At 46.7% G+C, this 22,302-nt stretch overlaps 1 protein-coding gene across 2 annotated transcripts in view; it reads right to left on the bottom strand.

Annotated features, from left to right (window-relative positions):
* Positions 1 to 22,302, bottom strand: part of LOC130517207 (seizure 6-like protein) — a 31,581-nt gene extending 9,279 nt beyond the window's left edge. Inside the window, exons 1-9 of one of the 2 annotated variants that reach the window (XM_057018952.1) lie at positions 21,988 to 22,302; positions 5,055 to 5,516; positions 4,493 to 4,632; positions 4,034 to 4,229; positions 2,820 to 3,005; positions 2,407 to 2,578; positions 1,616 to 1,782; positions 943 to 1,137; positions 146 to 284 (exon numbers count right to left, since the gene is read on the bottom strand). In XM_057018952.1, coding sequence (XP_056874932.1) covers positions 146 to 284; positions 943 to 1,137; positions 1,616 to 1,782; positions 2,407 to 2,578; positions 2,820 to 3,005; positions 4,034 to 4,229; positions 4,493 to 4,632; positions 5,055 to 5,516; positions 21,988 to 22,084 — 1,754 coding nt within the window. In that variant the 5' untranslated portion in view covers positions 22,085 to 22,302. The remainder of the gene's footprint in view (positions 1 to 145; positions 285 to 942; positions 1,138 to 1,615; positions 1,783 to 2,406; positions 2,579 to 2,819; positions 3,006 to 4,033; positions 4,230 to 4,492; positions 4,633 to 5,054; positions 5,517 to 21,987) is intronic. The other variant, XM_057018951.1, reaches the window with a different exon arrangement.

Consider the following 22,302-nt stretch of genomic DNA (forward strand, 5'->3'; position numbering starts at 1 on the left):
AGTGGGAAATAGGCCCATGCAGATGGGGTGCCAGCCCCCACGCTGGGTCTCCATGCTCAGTAGAATGCTTTAATGATTCCCGCTAAGAGCAGAACTTTGGAACGCTTTTGGTGTTTGTGAGTCTGAGTGTTGGTGTCGTGCTCACAGTTGTACGTCGAGCAGCACCCGCTTGTCCTCGTCCACGTGTATCCTCCAGCTGCAGTCCTCCCCCTCGCCATACCACTCGGGCCAGTTTGGGGAGAGAATGACACCACCGGGGCCAGAGAGGTCACCTCCACACTGTGCTGTGGTGAACGGACAGCAGTAATGTTAGGAAGAAGTCCAGTTATATCAGCTCCAAATGGCTTTAATAGTGGGTTTGTTATTGGTTTATAAAAAAGAAGGAATTCACTACCACTTTTTTGCTCTGGGTCATAAAGTCATGGGATCTTTTGGGGTTTAATTCAGCCCCAACAGCCCCTCCACACCCCAAAGTCCAGCTATCTGGGTCGACATGGTGGAAGGGCCTTACGGCTTGAGATAAACATTGGTCTGTGCATCTTAAGAAGTCTCTTTTTCCCATTAAGACTAATCTTCCAAAAGCGTGCGTGTCTAGAAATTTGGAGGGATATTAAAAGAAGATGATTAAGGAGTGCCTCAGGGTGCAAAAGTGCCACACAAACTCATTCTGAGAAATGTAAAACTGTAGTGGAATGTTGACAAATAGGCTGGGCTGAAATTCAGGCTATTAAAAACAGGTTGAGCCCACTTTCAGCTCTGCACAGGTCCCTCTGACCGTGCAAGTGCAACCAGAAAAAGAGGACTGTGGGAGTATGGTTCTTGCCTTGAGCCCCCAACCTGACCAAAGGCTCAACTCAATTTTTCTGTCGAGCACCAACAGAGCGTCGACGGCTGCGGATGGATCTTTGGACTCCGATTAAATCGTTCCCTCAAAGGTGATACCTTTGCAAACAGGCTCCGTGTCATTCCAGTAGGGATCCCTCGCGCTGATGCACTCGATGACAGGGGGGCCTTGCTCCAGAGAGTGGCCCGGGTCGCAGGTGAACTGAACCACAGCTCCAACACCGTAGAGCGGGTCGGTGGTGGAGAAGTTGCCGTTCTGGAGGTAAGGCTCGTAGCAGTGGCCGCGCTCAAAAGCTGGAGAAGCAAAAGGAGCAAAAGACAGTAAGGTTAGTTTATTTCCAGGACACAATGTTTGCTGCTATAATGACAACGTTGGTCATGATTCTCTTTGTGATACCTCCGTGTAATTTTAGCAGAGACATTTCGGAGCTTTTGTCTCAAAAACAAACATAAAAGCACATAAATCCGGGTAAAATTTGTCGCTTTCAAAGCTGATCTCCCAGTTTCTCAATACTGATCAGGATAAACCCTCTTTTTGTAAAGGATATTTCCATCCCTCCACAATTTGACACTGCCAGAATCTCCCCAAGCTTTATCTGAGCTTCCATTGGACGACTACTTTCAGTGAGGCGAGCCAAAATCATCTTGGCAGTGCGTGATGTGCGCAGAAACAGCCTCACAAGCCTCTGAGTTCTTTACAGTGCGATGTAAAACATGTACCGATACATTAAAACCCTCAGTGTTGTTTTAATTTGAAAAAAATCATCGGTACCTTCATAGCGGATGTTGAATCCTGTGTTGTGATTGGGCTGATCGGTGATGAACTGGATTCTGACAGCCGGGCCTTCGCTGATCACCCCCTCGAACGGTATCTGACCACCGTGACCCGAGTCAAAGAGCACAACAGAGCCAGCATCCAGTCCACTCCACAACACCAGCCTGCAAGGCCGGAATTAATGGATCGTGAGAGGATGTGAAATGGAAAACACTAGAGGGAGGTTGGCTGAAAAGCTCAAGTCCACGTGGAGCCTTTTCCAGTTAATAGTATGGAAATATATTAAATAACAATGTTGGACTTGTACACAGGGGAAGGCAACAGCGTATTGATCGAATGCAAGTCCAATATTCTTGCTCTTTCAGCTCTCATTTTGATGTGTGTTAATTCCTCTGGGAAATATGAGGCTCTTCCGAAGATAAATGCTTCACATTGTTCACTAGTCTCTCTCTTCTGCTGTTTGCTACAGGTTAAAGCTTTCTCGCTTGCTACATGCCAACAGGCTTAATTAAAATCATAAAGTTGGAGGCTGCAGTGCTAAAATAATGAGGTGAAAATGACTAAAACACACTCTGAAGGGAGCCAATGCTTTCGTTGTGCTCGTCAATCAGAGCCTTTCACAATGCATTGCCGCTTGCTGCATTTCAAATATATCGTATATATCGATAAACGCTGTTTCACCCTGACAGAAACCAGACAGAGGCTGGATAAAGTGGGTGATTTGAAGAAAGCATTTGCCAAACATGTCCCCTGGGACGCCACGGAGACAACAGGAGTGATAATCTCACCTGTCAGTGGGTCCTAAAACCAATCTCTCCAGGTGCAGATGCAGTCTCTGGTCTTTAGGTGCTTCAAGGGACCATGAGCAAGAACGGTCCTGGGTGGCATTGAGCCCATGGTGGGGAGAAGGGGACAGCACCCTCCCCACTGTTGCGTTCTTCACTGTGCCCCCACAAAGAGCTGCAGTAGACAGAACTCTCTTACCAAAGCTGTACCGGCTCACTTTCCAATTTGTCAACAGCAATCAGGAAGTGACTCCCAACCCAGTCCCCTATAGCATGAGTCCCAAAATGCTCCGCAGGGGCTCAAACTCCTACAGCCTAGACATTATTAGCCCCACCAACATCAACCGACCAAGTTAACCTGAGCTGAGCTTCCCCTTTACTCAATGTCAGTTCATTGAGATGCCAGCGCCGCTCACCTCGGCAGATGGGCAACTTGCCACTCCACACAGGCAGGGAGGCGTTCAGGCACGTCAGCTGCGGCTCCCCCTGCAGGTGGTACCCCATATGGCAGTGAAAGCGGGCGACACCTCCCGGGAGCAGGTCCAGCACAGACACCTCGCCGAAGTGTGGCCGCTTCGGCAGCGAGCAGCTCAACCTGAAGACTGCGTGGAGGTGAAAAAAAGTTTGGACACAACCTTCAGGCGGCATCTTCCTACGATTATTTATCATCCTGTCCTGATTTGTCCTTAAGGCTCCTTCCATTCAGAGGTCAGGTGCATTAAAACCGAAGTCAAATGAAGTGTAAACTGATCTCCAGCACTATATCAACGGTGACAGAGGGCTAATCTAAAGGCGCATCAGATCACATTTCTGCAGGCAAAAACTTTATAAAAGATGATCCAGTGAGGATGTACCATAAAATCTTCCATTCGATTCGGAGAAGACTTCTTGTAAAGTGATTTATTACCCAACATTATTTGGAAAAAGCCATTTTACGTAGTTTATTAAATACGTTGGGCGCCACACTTTGCAATGTCAGTTCACAAGTCATTACACGTGGATTTTTATCTACAGGCTGTTTTTTTCGCCGCAGTCACAACGTGTGTCTTTGACACACAGAATTCTCTGAGAGGATTACTCTTAGTAGCTCAACTAAAAGGTTTTAGTTTCCACACATGCATTTTCAGGCAGCGCTGCTGAGTTGTGTCTCGCGGACTTATTTTTTAGACCCTATAAGAGCTTGAAAATGTCTCTCCCTGGAATGTCTTCATCAGCGCTTCCTTACTGGGTGCTGATGTAAAATAGACTGGATGCTTGTGGTTAATATCACAGGTGGCTCTTAACCCTCCGCTGCTTCCTGCTTTCCACTGCTCATCGTATTCATTACTGGCCAATTGCAAATATACAGAACCACACACACATATACACACTTTCCCAACGTGCAGATTCACAGCTACCTAATGACTTGATGGCCAATTAATCAAAGTGCTAATTAGCTAATTCACACGACAGCTTCAATCACCACGCTAAGTGTTTGCATGAGAACATTTTCTGATTATGCAATTAGTGTGAACAGAGAGCGCAAACATTCCCTTAGAAGCAAAAATTAACATGCACAGAATGTTAGCATAGTGAATGTTAGCATAGCGTATAGATACATGAATGTTCACATTTGAGTTCATAGACTCACTCTGGTAGTGGAGCTGGAAGATGCCTATGTTGCCCTCTGGTGTGGAGCGGTAGTAGACGGACAGAGTGTTGGTGGGACTGCGGATCACCTGACCTTCGACCAGCAGCGTGTGATTGGCCAGGACCATCAGGGCTCCTTGTTCGTCTGCACCCCTGATAGACAACAGCTCACCTTCCGACAAGTTTACGCTCTTAACCTAAACACGTAGGGATGGATGGATGGATGGATGGATGGATGGATGGATGGATGGATGATGGATGGATGGATGGATGGATGGATGGATGATGATGGATGGATGGATGGATGGATGGATGGATGGATGGATGGATGGAAAAAGGCACAATAATATTGGTTTAAATATCATCCAGACAGACGTTGCAGTATCTCTGGCTGCCACTAGGAGGCAGATTAGTTTAACAGGGACTGCTCGTTGCATGCTGACATGCTGCTGCTGCATACCTGCAGCTCCACTCCGTAGCCGGTGTAAACAGTCACCGTGTAGGTGCAGTGCAAAGAGGCGCCGTCAGACAGAGGGGGGTCGTCAGAGGAGTCTATGTACCCCTCTGGTTCGGAAAAATTCACCATGCAGCTCGACACAGCTAAGGAAGAAGCAGGAGAGTTTATTTTATTACTTTGCTTTTTACTTCCCAGCGTTGTAATCCCTTTAATTTGGCCCGGAGTGTAAAAGTCCCTGCTGTATATGATTAATAATGGAAATTACAGGGATAAAGACAGCTAAGAGCCAACAGGGGGAAAGGTGAAGCATCGTGGCTGGTGATAAATTCGAAATACTGTAAATAATTGCTTTCCTTTGAGGACTTTAATGACATCAGTGGACAATTAGTTCACAAAGCTGCAAGTATAATGTTCAAATTTATATGCTAATATACAGATTTATACAATAGCCAAGCACAATGATCTGAGTGTTCTCTTAAAGTCATTTAGTCCCAATACATTATTCAACTGCCTGAAGAGAAAAGTATGCTCCACTTGTCCATTCAAACTAAGGGATGACTGATACCTGATGCCATGGTTTCTGTCTCCGTGTCCGTGCCCGGCAGCGCGCTCGCAGCGGTGCTTTCCCCCTCCTGCTCCAGCATGTGTGTCTGTGTGTGAGGCAGTTGGGAGTGTGTGTCCATGGGCAGAGGCTCAGTTGGATCGCTGCCTTGAACTGACACTGCAGCTGATGCTGGGGGTTTTACCCTCCTTTGTAATCCCCCGCTTTGTTGCTCCGGGGATTGACTTTCAGGGACGTTGCTGACCGTTAGTCCCCGGGCCAGAAGAGGGAGCAGATTCTGGGGCAGAACAGAGTGGCCGTTCCCCCTTTTCTGGGTAAGAACGCGTCCTTTCTGAGAGCCGGTTGACTGGAGCAGACCTCCAGGTGATGTGCTGGAGCTTTTATCTTTGGGGCTGCTTTCCTTTGTGCTTGCTTGTGCCAGAGGTGGCGACTGGGCGGACGGATCGCCTGTGGGGAATTCTCGATCTGAAAAGAGTTACAATCAAGAAAGAAAATATTAATAAATGCCCCGGAAGAATGTTCAACCCTTCACGTCTAACAGTGACACACACACACACACACGAACGCACGTGCGTGCACGTTTGACATGACAGGAGCTGAGCCAAGAAAAAAAGAGCAAAAGAATTGCACAGAGAGGAAAACCATTCTGCCGTGCACGCTGAAATGCCTTCTCCAGCAGCTTAGTTTTAAAAAAACAGCACGGACAAGCACTTACCGACCCCCTCCCACCCCCACCCCCACAAACTTGACAGACCTTCCTGCACCAGCAGAACGTAAACCGCGTACATCCCGGCTGAGAAGGCGCTCATGGTGCATAAAATAGTTAACGAAATGTGAAATAAATCGGGATTGAACATATTCACCATGAAAGGAGCCGGCAGCTGGTCTGACTATCGAAAGCTTGGCGAGATCCACTGAAATGTTTGATTGAATTTCAAACCTGTACGTTTTTATTTGGCTGAGGCAAAATTTTGTTCATGTAAAGGTTCGGTTTGGGCCTGGCTCACGTAGTGATCGAAAGGTGATGCTCCAGGATTTACACAAAAGACCAAAACTGAAGACAAAAGTTGGCTACCAGAGTTATAACATGAGTCCATTCTGACCTTTCACCTCAAATTTTGCCTCTTTTTCAATACAGTCAAACTCTCAACCAGCAATCCGTCCTCCTGAAAATGGAGGTCTTTGGTTGGTTTTTAAGTGAACCCTGGTTCAACCCTGGTGAGGACGCCAAAACTGTCTGAGCAAGCCAAAGGGAGGAAGAGAACTTTTTAATGACTCCATATGGATCATCTGTATACATCACATGTCAACTCAGAACTATAATTCACAGATTCTTTCTTTCAAAAGTAGGTTTTGGGCTCAAACTGGAGTTACTCTGTTGCAATTATGTAAATGATGCACAGGGTAACGAGCTTGTCAGCCCACAATCGAAGCCTCGGAGCCTTTATTTTCTAATAAAAAGCACATTTGCGCCTGACGCTTGCGGCGTGATGAAAAGAGATTCAATTTTTTTTAATTTTGCTGGAAGTAGGTGGTGGAATTATGCGATCAACCATTCTGCGGCGTCAAAGTTGGCGTGCGAGACACATTGCTGCGATGCTAATTAGAATCAGTGGGAACAGGAAGACATTGTCCCTGTAAGAAACATTCTCTGATTAACAGCTTCAGCGGGCGTTTAGTCGAGATGATTAGTCACAATCACAAAAGATTGGGAAGGACCCACTTTAGGCACCTGACACACTGAGAAAAATCCTTATTTAAAAAAAAAAAAAAACCCAGATGACCGCGGAACGTTGTTCTTCATCAGTAAAATCCTTTTCACTGAGTCTGGCCACAATATGAAGGGTAGGTCTTATCAGTATTTGCTTAAAAATATTCAAAATCTATCTTTAATCCTGATTGCTTTTTCAGTAAAGGGGGTCAGAAGCCATTCATTATTTATTTTAGGCTTTTTTTCCCCCTTTAATATATTGGTGCTGTGATACCCACAAGGGAAGCTTTGCTTCCATCAGATTAACTAGAGCAGTAACAGTGTGGATAAATCTAACTGTGGGTGAGTGTTTTCGAACCCTGCAGGGCCTGCAGGTAGAGATCCGGTTCATTTCCACGGATACCGTCAGATGACTCACAGCTGGGGCTCTTGCAGCTCGGATGAGGGCGGCGCACGTCTGCATTTTTCGCTGCCTTGGTTACGGGCGTTCATCATTGCAACTCCGAATCTGCCGCTGCCCTAAATTTAACAAGGAGGCTCGTGAGCCGAAGCTCCTGGGGTTTCGTTACCGTTCAGAACTTCTTGAACGGGAAACCTTGTCGCCTCAGCTGCACATCTGGGGTTTTGTTATCTTTATGAGGTTGACAGGTGGCTGACGGTCCTTTGTCCTAACTGGTCTCCAGCGTCCGAACACATTTGCATTCCCAGTGCTTTTGTTTCCTTCTCTCCATCTTTATTTATAGATGGAGGTCATTATAAGAGTCTAAAGTTCCCCCAACAAAGACGACACACATGAATATCCATAGACTGGGGGTGAGGTCTGTCTAAACAACACAAATACATCGTGACTGTTTGGCTCCTTTGAGAAATATTGAGATACTAAATAAATATAATGAACCTTCGCCTCATGCTTCCCAATACTGAGCAGAATTCAACCTCCACTATTAAATCTGCCTCAGAAAACTGAGCCTGTCTGTGTTTTTGAAATCCTTATTTGGGTTGCTCCCCATGAATAATTCAAGCTCAGGTATCAGATCCATTTAAACACAGTTTGTGCCTATTAAAAATGCCCCCCTTTTGTTTTGCTTTCAGATGAATGTACAACTTTTTTTTATCAAGCGGAGAGAAAGACTTGACGGACTCGCCGCATTTTCAAGGCTTGCTTGATAGACGTTGGCTGTTGTGACAGCTTCCCCTTGATGGAGAATTCAGCGCGCTGCAAAGACAGCCAGCCAGCCGACCGACTTGTTACGCAGTGCACAGAGATGACAAGAAAATTCATGAAAACATATCAGAGAGGTTGTAGCAGAGATGAAGGGAATAATAAAAATGCTCGTCTTGGAGGGACGGCAGAACGGCGTCCTGTGTCTCTCAAGAGACGAAATCTGGCGCCAAGTGAGAAATTAAAATCAGGCTTGTGTATCTTCACTGCCCCCTGATTAATCAGGACGTTTGATTTCTAAAACCCGACTTTAAATCGGGAGGGGGGCAATAGTCAGTGACATGCGAGCCTGATTTCCCCCCAAACTGCAGGATTAGAAACAAAAATACGAAACCTCTCTGCAAGATAACGGGCTGCCGCTGATGCATGATGATGTGAAAGGAGTCATGCATCAAGTGGGTATCACGTATGAGTAGGTCTGGTCTCTATTTATAGTCTAGGATCCCACCATGGTGTGATACATTAGACTGTTCTCACTCCCTGCTTGTCACATAATGAAGCACGCTGAGACCCGAACACATCAAACTAGTGATGGCGTGGAGAGCGGCATTAATATTTATCAAAGGGTGCATCCATCTGAAAGCGATGCGAGAGGGCTTCACAGCAGTTAGCGGCACCTGAGCGGGCGTCGTTATTTCCGGCGTTGGGCGCATATTGCGATCACGCCGCTGTCGTTACACGCGTTTTTCTGCTGGGAAGTGACTCCACAACAGCGAGGCCATGAAAGGTATTTTGGAAAAAAGGGCGACGGGGACAACAAAGACGTTCTGAGGATTTGCCTCTCCGCGTGCAAAAGCCTTGATGTCTGCCGGTTCAAAGGCCTGCGGAGTGGAGTCGAGCGGGACCCCCTGCTGTGCGCTGATGCCTGGGCGACCTCCCGTTCACAAAGACAAAGTTGAAAAGTGACCCCTCACTGGTCTTCGACGGGGCTTTTGGGGAAAATGGGCTCAGAAAGCTGACAGCAGTCTGGATGGCTGCTGCACTCAGGAAGAAAGTGGAGTATCTAAACGGGTGTATTGATTGAGAGGCTCTAGGCAGGCAGGTATCTGACAACAGCGCTGTTCTGCTCTCTTTACAGGAGGCCAAGCTGCAAACTAATCCGTTAAGTCTGTTGCTGTGTTTTGCTGCATTGCAACAGAGATGCCCCGAGTGTAACGTTGGGCTTTCAGTTGAATATCCGCATCAGCGTGAACAACGTTCGCAGCGCTGCAGCAAAAACAACCAGTGGACTTTTCTATTTGTTCAGAAAAAACAACTTCTTTTTTTAAATATAGATCACTGCTCTGGGTCCTGAGTTTTTTTTTCATTCTTAAAATCCACTAATGCCAAGATTTGGAAACAGACGTGAGGATTTTACGCTGTAGAGACGTGGAACAGTTTACGGAGACTTGGATTTTGGGAAGAGGCTGATCCCATTTTTTTGGTTTAAAAGCCTTTTAGTCATCTCTGAGCGGTGAGAACGGTTCCTTAAGAAGCTTTAAGACCCTCCAAACGTGGCTTTATTTGATTCCACCAATTCTGAGTTTGAAAACTCAAGGTAGAGCGATAAAAGTTAGCACATTCAGTGTATCTAAATGTGATCTAATGTGCTGCTCTGGGACCATTTTCTTGAAATCCTCGACCGTGCAGAAAATCAACAGCAGCAGAAGCGAATGTGAAACGCATTCACAACATCGGTTTGTTATGAGATGGATGACTGAAGCTGTGAATATTAGACCCCAGAAATTTCATTAAACTCTTCATCGCCTCTCCCCGTCCTGCTTCCATTTGTAGGTGATTTAATAGTGCTCAGGGAGAGCAGCCTTGATTGCCCTTTCACCACCATCAGGTCTGTGGTATTAAAGCAAAAGAAAGAAGGGAAAAAATGGCACTGAAAGGAAGCGCATGGCAACAGTGGAGATAGGTTCCTTTTATCAGTGAGTGTCTGGGCGCGCTGTGTGTGTGTGTGTGTGTGTGTGTGTGTGTGTGTGTGTGTGTGTGTGTGTGTGTGTGTGTGTTCCAGAGCCTCGATCTGTTAAAGTCAAGGAGAGAGCTGATCCTTTCTGCTTTCATTGTTGCTCATTTTAATTGAGATTCTTTGAGTCAGTGGCAGGTTAAAGCATCCAGGAGAAATGCCTGACAACCACATCCATCCCATAATGGCTCACTGTCATAAATAAAGCGAGAGAGGGAGGGAGAGACGGAATCATTATTATGATAAGATCATATCTCATCTAACCTTGTCATTAACCCCCATGGGCTCAATACCATTTAAATGATCTAATTAAGCTGAGAATATTTAATATAATCTCTGTGGTTATTATCATTTTTTTAAATATTTAATGCGATAATGTTGGTATTAAATACAAATTAATCTCCGCCAGGCAACAGCGGAATCAGTTTAGGACTCACAACTTGCTTAAAGGCACTGGGTCACGTTTCAACCCCCCCCCCCCCAAAAAAAAAACACAAACAAATCAAAAATGAATTATTAATATTACATCCATAGTTCACAACCCAGTAGGATCTGATCCTTCCTGGCAGCCTGGTCAGGACAGAGGAAGAGCAGCAGCTCTTCATCCCGAGGTCACAGCCTGTGTTCAATGTCATTGGCTCAGCTCAGCTCAGGGCTTCAGCCAACAGCACGCACAATAAAGATGTTTAATGGCTGATTGCATGACTGGAATCCAGGAATTGATGCATCGTAATGTTGCATAAATATGCATAAATCAGAACTATGTTCCAAGGCTCAGTTTACTTTAGCGCTCGCTGCTAATAAGCCGGAGACACTGGACTTCAGTGAACTGCAGCTTTACTGACCTCAGCTGTGTTTGCCTCTTAAATTCAGGCACCCAGTAATCATACCGCACTGATATAATGATTTCCTGCACCAACACACACACCCACACACAAACACACACCGATCGATGTTATCTTAGGGATTTGTGTCTGAACAACGCTCCGGGTCAGAGGCTGGGATGACCTCATGCTGGAACCGGGGCAGCAATCGAGCTGACCAATCAACTATGGAGGCAAGCAATCTCCATGTCTCCCCTTACACACACACACACACACGCACGCACACACTCACTGGCAAATGTGTCTTCATCAGCCATACAATTCATGCCTTCATGTTGACAGTAATTAGCACAGAGGTTAACAGCAGCCTCTTTAAACTGGCGATCTCGTCTATAAATTTGAGGAATGTGCTTCTGAAGCGTGGATCAAAGTCATAACTCAGATGTTTGCTCACTGAATTGTTAAATGAATGATGAATCACTTTAAAAGAGATCGATGATTCCCTAAGTCTCCCCAACTAATCAAAGCAAGCGAGTGTGGCTCAGCGTACTCGGCTGTATTTAATTCTGCTCCGGGGTTACACATTAGCAAGCATCTGGAGGGATTTGGGTCTCGAGATCCCCGCCATGTCTCACCCTCTGCGGGTCAAATACTGTCATCCTGTTACGTCCCGGATGACCTCCTTTGTGAGTAAATGAGACGATCGGAAAATGTGCATAGACAGCATAATTCAGAGGTTGGGATTTGAGGCTGATTAGCAGCTCACACACACACACACGCACGCACACACGCCACCCAGCAGACCAGACATGGTGTCCTCCATGGTGCAATAGTCTTGGACCACGTAGCACTGACCCTGGAAATGTCAACGTCACGCTAGCAGACGAGTTAACGAAGCAAATCGAAAGTCAGGTTTGCTCAAGAGATTAAGGATTGGTTTTAAACCTTGGGATTTTTTCCTGCACTGGTCTGGACAGAGACCACATTTTCGGACATTTCGTCTATAAGATGGACGTCCTCGTCGCCTAAACTAAGCCCGGTCGCATAATTCTCCAGCTCCAGATCAGATAAAAATGTCTGCAGATGAGAGCAGACGTGAGGTGAGTAAATCTGCATGTCAGGCTCTTAAATTGGTTTGCTGAAATCCTGGTTTCCAGCCACAACCTTCACCTGTGTGTGTGTGTGTGTGTGGTGTGTGTGTGTGTGTGTGTGTGTGTGTGTGTGTGTGTGCGTGTGCGTGTGTGTGTGTGTGTGTGTGTCAGAAGCAGGTGTTACTGCAGTTAGGCATGACCAGTTGAGCAGATGGGATTGTCTGCAGGCTCCCTTTCCTTCGCACTTCTTTCCCTCCCTCCCTCCCTCCCTCCCTCCCTCCCTCCCTCCCTCCCTCCCTTCCTCCCTTCCTCCCTCCCTTCCTTCCTCCCTCCCTTCCTCCCTCCCTCCCTCCTCTCATCCCCTTGTCTCTTCTCTCCATCACATGCAGTTTGGAGGTGCAGCTGTGCTTCCACCCCCACCGCCGCCTGGTCTCCAACCTTCATCTGTCCAGATTCCTGGAATCACACCTTCCGTCTTGTCTTCCTTTCATCTGTTAGTTTTTCCTCTCGCCACGTGCAGAAGGTGGCGTGTACCTGCCTGTGTTCCTCCCCCGAGAGCACGTATGATTAATGAGTGCTAAATCTTGTTGCTCAAGCATATAAGCTGCTTCCCACTAGAATTGTAGAACAACAGCAACACAAGTCTTTTTTCTTCTTTTTCCCTCCCCAATAGAATCTACAGGAAATACAGATTTCTATGGGATCGTCGGTATTGACTGATTTTTTTTTTGCTTCCTGTTGAAATTAGACACCATTGGATTTCCTAAAGTTCATGAAATATGCAGATGGTTGCGACACAGCTACCAGATGACGCCAGTCCGTCTGTTTTGATCCTCTTTTAACTTGAATATTTGGTTCATCCGCCCTCTGCAGCAGTCACAGCAGCACGTCGTCGGTACAGTTCTTTACATCAATCTTCTCCCATCAATTCTGCAACTCAAGCCAAAGTTTCTCCTTTTGACGGATGACAGATTTGTCCTGTTTATTTTCCAACTTTCCCCAAATTTGCTCCGTGAGGTTGTGGTCCAGTCTTTGAGGGGAGCCAGTCCGTCATTCTTCCAGCAGATTCCTTCTGTCACAGGGAGTTCCAGCAATAGTTAGAAGACTGTTCATTCTCATAAACTTCTCCTTTTATGTCCCTCTTTCCTGGATTTCTCATCCTTCTTTACCCAGACACCAAGGCAAATGGGAACCCGGGTGAAATAGTTGTGTGCCCATTAGGTCAGAAAACCCAGTTGGATCCCTTGGACTGGGTTTTTGACCCCCCTGGTGAGTTGAATTGAATTGATTTTGAACCTCATTTTTAAATCATTATTTCAAAAGGAAAACCGGAGCTCGTGTAGTCCAGCAGTTCATGTCCCATATGTAAAGCCTTAAACTGCTTCTGTGAGTGGCAGAAAAGCATATAGTCGATTTTACATCTCCTATATTGAATTATTTAAAGGTTAGCTATAATACATAGTGTATGTATGCATATATACAGGATGGATGGGATGATGGCTGTCAACACCTGCTGTGCTTCCTGAATATTTTACATTTGAAAAATGCCGAAGCATCAGCATAATCTCAGCACACGAGGCTTTTGTGCTCTATGTTGCAGCGCCTCCACAAAGCCGCCGAGGCCCGGAGACGGCGGGAGAGTGACTAAAATGATGAAGCAGTAACGGCTGCAGCAAGAGCCAACGCGCAAAGTGAAGAGGACTTAAAGTCGTGCGGTACTTTGCTGCCACCGGGCCGGGACTCTGCGTCTTCTTATGTGACAGCATTTAATCCCCGCGAGGATTAAACGTCCTCAAAACGAAAGATGGAAGAGGAAAACATTCCTGAATCAGGACTCCCCCCCCCCCCCCTCCGATTTTTCAGGCCTGCTTCAGAGAGAGATGTGCGTTTGGGGCACAGATTAGGGTGGGATTAAGTGGAAATGTCAGAGTTAGTAATGGTAAAGGTTGGGATTAAGGGGATGTTTTGGGATTGAATACAGTTTCTATTATGTATGCAGCAGTCATTTAAATGTGTGTGAGCGTGCGTGCCGATGTGCACGCGTTTAAAGTCGTTGAAAGTCTCAATAGTTCACAGCAGGAAGGAGGGGGAAGAGGAGATGGAGGAGAGAAACCAAAGGAAGTATAATAGGATGTCTTCTATGATGTCACCTGTTATTTCAGTCCAAAGTGGCCGCGTTTTATTTTGAAAGAGCTGCAGGTTTATCACACACGTGTCTGGGGACTTCCCGTCTGGTCCGATCTGCTTTGTGCAAACCAACGCTGCTTCGGTCCAAAATAGACTGATGGCATATTCTCCAGAGCTTTGAGCCACTTCTGGGACATACATGAAACATGCTGGTGGGGGCGGAGCCACAAGCACGGCCTGTTGCGGAACAGTCACAGTCTGGTGGAATCTGGAGGCAAATCAGTGAGGGACTTTTCATATATATATATTTATATATATATATAAATTCTCAGTTGCTGTGATCAACCCCTGCTTGTTCCACTTAGTTCTTTTTGGGGAGAATAGAATTTTAAAATGGGGCAGTGAAGTTAAAAATGTTTGATTCCTACCCAGACAGCTGCCTGCTGTGGTGAGCAGACCGCATAACCTTTGACCCATTTGTCAGAGAGCCTCTTAAATCATTAAAATCTTCATCAAAATCATAAAAAAATGGAAATTATACAGATCAGCTCGATATTACTGAACGGCGAGCCCAGAGTCCGACATAAAATGAAGGAAGAAGAAAGGTTTATGGTCTATATCACCAGAGGAGTTAAATTATTTAGATATCTTGGCACAACAGAACCAAGAAGCCAGTAAGTAAACAGAGGAAACTTCACAGCGGCGTCCATCTGAATATGTAAGCGTCGTAAAAGGATGTTAAAAGTGAAATATTCTCTGAATGTGTGTATTTTAAGACCTGTATGAATAAAAGAAAAGGTGGATGTATCCCCTCACAGCCCCAGGAATCGTAAAAGCAGGTCGAGCGCCGAGAGGAGTCAAAGATGAAATGCTTTTAGTGTGAACGTCGGGTTGGCCCTGACCCTCGCGTCCACTGAGAAAACGGCCGGAAATAAATCACAGGTGAGGACAGAAATAAAGGTGAACGGTGACAGGAAATCGCACCACCGCGTGCAAACATCAGACAGGTTTCAGCAACGTCGAGCAGCAATTAGCTTGAAAATATGGTCCCGAGTGTTTGTTTCTGGCTATAAGATTCGATTTGGAGCAACAAACTTGCACACGTGGCTGATGCTTGTACAGTATAGAATAGTAAATGTGGTCTAAAAGCAGCAGTTCGCAGATTTCTTGAGAGCATTCCACTGTTTCACTGCCATCACTTGTCTTTATAGGCGATTTTCTAGTGGTGAACTAAAAAAAAAAAAAAGAAGGAGTTCACTGTGAGGCTCCGATCAATCAAAACTGAACTTGCTGATCAGCAACTTTTTCTGTACAGCACCGCACAAATGAACCACAGATTAGCGCCCTAATAAAGTCAGTTAATATCTAAAATTAAAATATATGGGGCTATAGCAGCTAAAGATTATTATCACTTCATAGAAAGACTCGCTCCAGGTCAAGCCTTTTTAAGTGAAGTTTGTGATAACAGATCGACTGGAGATTTTAATATCAGTATTAGCATTAGCTTTAGCATTAGCTGCTGCAGCGATCATCGGGACCAGTTACAATAAAAGCTGTGTTCTTACCATGGCATGATACTGTGTGGAATACGGACAGATAGTGTTAGCTGTCTGTAGCAATAGCTACAAGTTTGACCCATCCTTCATCTGGTTTCAGTGGCCACTGACAGAGAAGAAACTGAGAAGCAGAACTGTTTATAAAAATACTTCTTCCCGGTCAGCCTGGATGGCCACATAGCCGACTAGCTCTAGCCAACGTGATGCACATAACATCCTCTCATGATTTCAATAAAATGAGCACCATGATACAAATGAAAATGACCTCAAATAACAAAACAATCCAAATATCACTTCCAACACGCAACATAAATGGCACTGAAAAGGTGATGAGTCATGACTGGCTTGTCAGCCTTAGCTTGCTGCTATCATCTAGAAAAATCTGTCAACAAAGTGTGCTGCTCGTTGGAAAAACAGGTTGCATTACAAACACGAGCCGTCATTTTCTGTGAAACAGTCTGTCACAGACTTCAGAGCACGCCTGACTGGCAGCCAACATCCCGCAGGAAGCCGGAGATTTTTCATCATTTTAGTCCTCAAATGTATCTGACATAAGCTCAGAAACTGTTGGACCAGAAATTTCCGCGGGGCTCAGAGGGGGCTGTGCTTTGAAGAACTGTGAACGACTGTGACAGGAATCGATCAATCAATCCCCCCCTACAATGGCAGCTCGGAGGTGCGGCTCTGAAACACTGAACGTCACAGTCGTAACTGGGGCCAATCATCACGGGGAAAAAAAAGAAAACAACAAGACACCATCTAACCATCCTCCCTATCCCATAATGCCTGGCTTGTCTGCTAGCGAACGAGGGCGCCAAACTGACTCGACAGCATGACAGGCGCCGCTATCAGCGTCGCTGTGAGCTCGGAGCAGCACGGATTATCACACTCCCAGACACTTGTTTGTGGAACGCGCCAACAGAACGAGTTCAGAGAGATTCCCGTATCAAAGGCGGGAAGATGACTGAGGAGAACGTGGCTTAGAGTAAGCTCTGAGGCAAATGGGAACTGAAATATTAACCTTTTAAAAGGCCTGACTGCAGACACACTCGGTGCCAATCTGCTTCTGAATTAGTTAGACTGTGTGAGTGTCCGTGTCCGTGTGTGTGTGTGTGTGTGTGTGTGTGTGTGTTTTGGCTCATTCAAATTGAAAAATCTACACTGACACTTAATTCTCAGACACCCATCACAAACGTCTCTTCTCCTCTCTGGATCACAGTTCGACACTCGCCCGTGATCTCCGGCGAACGCCTCGTCTGCGCATTTAATCGAGAAATTTCGTTTAGTCTAATTTCACTGAGGTACTGGGAGGACAACAGCGAATCACGGGGCGCTTTAATCAACCTCAGATTTGCTCCTCTCACGCAGCTTCCAAACGACGTCGGTTTAATCAATTTAGGATCTTGGGGAAAAGCAAAGGAGAATTCCTCATTTTCAGGAGCAGCCGACCACAGGTTGACGTGTTTTAGATGATCAGATACACACCAACACAACCTTCCTGGTTGCATTTCTGTCTGCAGAGGGTGAGTATATCCCTGTAGCTGCTTCAGCCGCCCCCTACGTGTCGCAGGCACAGGTGAGACCTCAGGTGATTTACAGAAATATGATATATTTGCTATAAATAACCTGATAAATGACCCAGAAAGGGACACCAAGGCAGGGCAAACACAAGTCAATGTTCATGTGATTAGATGCCAAACAACCTGATAATGAATATTTATCTATCATAATAAATATGGACCTACACACACAGACACACACACACACACACACACACACACACACACACACACACATGTTTCCTTGGTTTAAAACAGACAAACGCAAAGTTAAGCTTCAGTTAATTGCTTCTTTTCAAGAGAAGTGTCAGCAGCATCCGTGCAATCCTGCAGCCATCCTAGAGAGGATAATCCCGGATATTGTGGCAGCCCTGAGCAAATCATACCAAACAAGACGCACACACGCATGCACGCGCACACACGTACACACACACAGAACCACAGATGCACTAGGTCACAAGGGTCTACGCAGACCTACTGAGGTGGAGACGTCAGTTGCAGTGGCGAGACGTGGCCCCAGTTAAGGCACCATTCTTTGATGCCAACACACGTACACACACACACACACACACACACACACGCAGAAGTCGGGAACTGAATAATTCAGGGGGATGTTGTCGTCTCTGGTAGGATTGGTGCAGAGACCCGGACCATATGTCAGGGTGTCGGAGGGAAAGCGAAGCTGCGGCTCTCACTTCTGGTCCTAATCAGCGCAGCGACTAATTGAGATGGCAGCTCCGGCTTTCTCTCAACTTCTGCAGCCGCGGCCAACACAAACAAGAATAAACACTCTGGCAAATACGCTTTTTATGTATTTTCTGTTCCTGTCCAGACACATCTTTGGTTTTTGACTTAAGCGGCGAGACGGAATCTCAAGCCCTACATCAAACTTTAGCACAAAATGAGGCTGTTAGCTTCGCATATACACGTCCTGACAGGGGACGTGATCCACAGTGATGTGCTGGAGACTTCCATTAATGTAGCCATGACCTGTTTTTGAACTAAGCTAATTACTGATGGGGATTGGACTTAATGAAAGTAGTTTGAGGAAAAGATTGGAGCATTTCTCTTACAAGAATGTTCTGAGAAAAATACATGCTGGATGAAATAATTCCAACGTGTCCTCTGCCCCAGAATCACAGTGAAAACCGACTAAATGCCACTTTTCCTCCCCTCAAATGATTAACTGACGAGAGAAAATTGGGAAGAAGTATAATTTTTCCCTTTAATTAGGGCGATTTTAGAGCTTTCAGAGACTCAGGAGATGCTCTGAAAAATCAACCATGTGTTGTTGTATCATTTCAAGCTCAGAAAATATCACATAATAGCACAAGATGCAATAAGAGAGGCTCCCTGCTCAGAGTGACTTCCCGTTCTGCTTAAATGCCACATCAAGGAAATCGATCAAATCCCCATTCCTTCAAACTGGAGCCATGTTGGACCACGGGGTACTGGTCCTTCATTATGAGAACAAAGGTATGTGTGGCCATGATAATCAGATGCTCATATTCTGACAAGCTCTTGTGGAAATCAAAGGTTAAACCCCCACTAAGCCCACCTGTTCTGTGGCCTAAGAGAGCTGCTGATTAAAATGGGGTCACCTCCAACTTTCTGCCTCCAATCTGCCGTCTGCTCTTGTCTCACAAGCACCGGCTTTTCCTATAACTGTTGTTGTTCCTGGATTTCATCTTGTCGTTATTTCTCCGCGAGGACAAAGGGATCGCGCTTTCGTTGGATAGTTGGTTTCTGCGAGATGAAACGCGATGATATTCCAGTAGATTTGACATTAGCCGAGTTCCCTTCCCCTGCTTTTAATTAAAATTAATTCAGTGGGATGAGAGCGTCCACAAGGACGGAGATCTGTCTCAAATTTTAAGACGTTCCTGTGACCTAGGGGTCACAAATAATGGAGAGGGTGGGAGTGTCTGCTCAGCATCCTTCAGAACCACTCCACACTGGATACAAGGTCCTTTCACAAGGCAGCCGTGGGCTTGTTTGCTAACCAGTCCAAACAGGCAGAAGAAAGTCGACGGAGTTAGCGTGGGATGAAGCAAACATAATAAGCTCTGCCGATGGAGTGTGTGTGAAAGTGAGAGCAAATGTCAGCGGTCAGTTGTTTTCAGCTCTGTTTTCTCTGTTTGCGATATGCCGTGACAGCATAAAAGGTGGGAACAATGCGTGAAAGGAGAACAAAACCTGGACCTCAATGGCGATTCACAACACAAAGCTAGCATGTTTGGAGTGACCTTTCAGTTTCTTGGAAATGGAGTTTTATTAAGACCCAGTAACCAACGCAAACTTCTTTCCCGCTTGAGCCGCCCTTTCCCTCGGTTTTCCTTCCCGCTCAGTTACTTTGCCTCAAAAGTTTGCAGCCGGAGGACGCGGTTGTATAATAAGGCCAGAGCTGCTCAACTACAAGGAGCAACCTCCTCTGTCTTCCCCTCAGTTCTATTTTTCACTCCACTCAATCAGAAATAATGGGGATGCAAAAAAAAAGGCAGGAGGAGGGCGCTGGCTGGGCAAAAGGACAGGAGGAAGAAAGTTGAAGAGCAGAACGGCAGGGGCGGCGTGATGAGAGGAGAAAGGCCATTTTAAAGGAGAGGACGATCCGTATGTACTTTTAAACCGTAAACATGCGCGTACGACAGGAGCTGGTGTGGGTCGATGAAAGAGCGTCGCTCCCTGGTTGGAAGCTGAAGCTGGAGCTCCTGAGTCTGCACTGGGCTGTCAAGCTGTCTTCCTGGCAGCCTATCACTCTCACCCCGAGAAATTAGACCACGCATTGATCCAGCCTATCTTCATACGCAGGCACAGTTTAAAAAAAAGGCAACACCAAAGTGCCACCAAACACACACGCGCACGCACACACACACACACACACCACACACACACACACACCACACACACACACACACACCACACCACCACCACCACCACCGGATTCATCACACTGTCTTTGCTTAATGAGATCACCCAGCAGAGCTGTAATGTCACAGAACAGGCTTGACATCGTGATTGTGTGTGAGTGTGTGTGTGTGTGTGTGTGTGTGCGTGTGGTGTGCATGTGTGTGTGAGTCAACAGTTCTATGAGTCTAACCGTTACCAAACCACTCACTAATGTGTTGACATGAAGACTGAGGCATGCAGATGTTCAGGGTTGCGAGCTTGACTCCAGGTTTGTGCTCAGTTTGGACCAATATCAGCCAGTATTTCATCATTTACTGGAAAATCCTGCAGATCGACAACCTGAGCAAATGTTTCGGCTCTTTCGCTTGATTCTAACAAGTGCGGAAAATGTGCTCAATTAGGAGAATAAGGCTGTGCAGAGGGGCGTGCTGGTGAAAAAGCTCCTTCAGAGCTGGCCGACTCGGCTGCATTAAAAGCTGAGGACTCTCAAGTGGCAGATCAGCAGAGGGGTGGTTAAAGTGAAGCAGATATGTGCCTTTTAATCCTCTGTCGGACCTAAAACACAGGACTCTTCGCTCTGAATCCAGCCAGTAAACTGTGTGTTTTCAGCTGACAAATCCTGAAGAAACCAGCGACCCCAAACAGAACCAACAAAATAAATCCATCATACGGCTGTTGGGTCCCGATGTCCTCTATTCCAAGGCAGGAGCTTCACGGGCTGATTCTGATTGGCTGAATGCAGCTCGAAGCTGAGGCTTGTTCCTCTTTTGAAAAAGGGGCTGCGGAAATACAGGCGGACGGAAGCGCGCACGAGACAATAGAGGGCGTCGTGGCTATCAGCGTGGCGCTCTGAGCCCAATGTAAACAAGTTGTGTACGGAAGCTGAGGAAGGGAGCAGGACTATAAATAAAAAGAAAGCCCATAATATCCGCAGCAGCTCTGGCTGTTTCCGTGTTCCAGGCTGTAGCTAAAAAAAAGCAGCACAGCAGGACGCGGAAACCTTTTATTCCCGGTCAGAGAACATCAAAAACGGCTGCCAAAAAATACTCACTATACAAGTATTTACGCGTCTTGAGAAGACGCTGCACATCGTGCGAGAAATAAGGTTAAAGGTGTATCATATCTGAAAAATAATCGAATATTAACAAATACTACAGTTCATACTGTAGTCTGGCCTAGTTTGGAAAATGGCGGAGTGACATTCCAGCACCCAGGGAGGGGGCCATGTCAATATTTCTGCACACAGCTGAATAAAAGCGCAGTGCTGATGTTTGTCATATGTGATAAAAGAGTGGCTACATTGGCGCTCTGACACACTGGAACTGTGCTGGTTCCCGTTTTCTGCTGGCTGAGACGACTGGAAAAGTGCTGATAGGAGCAACTCATGCAATGAAACAACCCAAGGAGAGCCTCGTTTTTAACTGCTACACTTTTTCATTGGGAGGTACTTTTCTAAAAATGGCTCCTCCTCCCGCATGGTTCAACTTTCTGCGTTTGGATTCTTGCACCGCGGTGCGCCCCCCCCCCCCTCCGTGCGTGACCATCATTCTAACTGGGGGTATTGACAGGTTGACAGGTGATCTCTCTCTCTCTCTGTCTGTCTGTCTGTCTGATGGAGGATCCCACGCACACGCGTGGGCTCCCGTCCACATGGAGCAGCCTGATCTTTTTTCTTGTGCCAAATGGATTGGAAGCTGACACGATGAATAACCCACTAAAAGCGTTTATTTCAAGAGTCCCCCCCCCCCCCCCCCCCCCCCCCAATAAAACACGCACGGACACGCACACACGCATACCACCACCCCCGACCGCACTCTCTCTGTCTTTCTCCTCCCACGACTCCCCAAACAAGACAGGGATGCCCAGAAAGATGAGTTGTTTATGCGGGGACTGAAAGCTGAACTCGAGCAGCCGCCGCTGCGCACGAGCCGGGCAGCGGAGACACCACAACACTGCACCAAAACACACCCGGAGCCAGAGCTCACCTCCCGCTGAGACGGTGTTCCACAGCAGCCCGATCCACAGCACCGCCGGGAAGGTGACGCGGAGCAGATACCCGACCGAGCGGACGGCCGGCGGCATGGCGAACAGAGCCGGTCCGAAGGAGAGTCTGGGGTGGGGGGGGGGAAGTGTCTCTGGATGTTCCGATTCGTCGGGGAGGACGCAGATGGATCAGAGAGAGCCGCCGCCGATCCGCGTGTCAGCGCAGCATCCTCCAGACTGCATGGAGCTCCTCCTGTTTCTACCTTCAGTCTGTCCTCTTTTTCTCCTCCGCGGACTCTCCTGCACCCCCCCTCTCT

The sequence above is a fragment of the Takifugu flavidus genome, chromosome 20, assembly GCF_003711565.1.
Source record: "Takifugu flavidus isolate HTHZ2018 chromosome 20, ASM371156v2, whole genome shotgun sequence".
Lineage (NCBI taxonomy): Eukaryota > Metazoa > Chordata > Actinopteri > Tetraodontiformes > Tetraodontidae > Takifugu > Takifugu flavidus.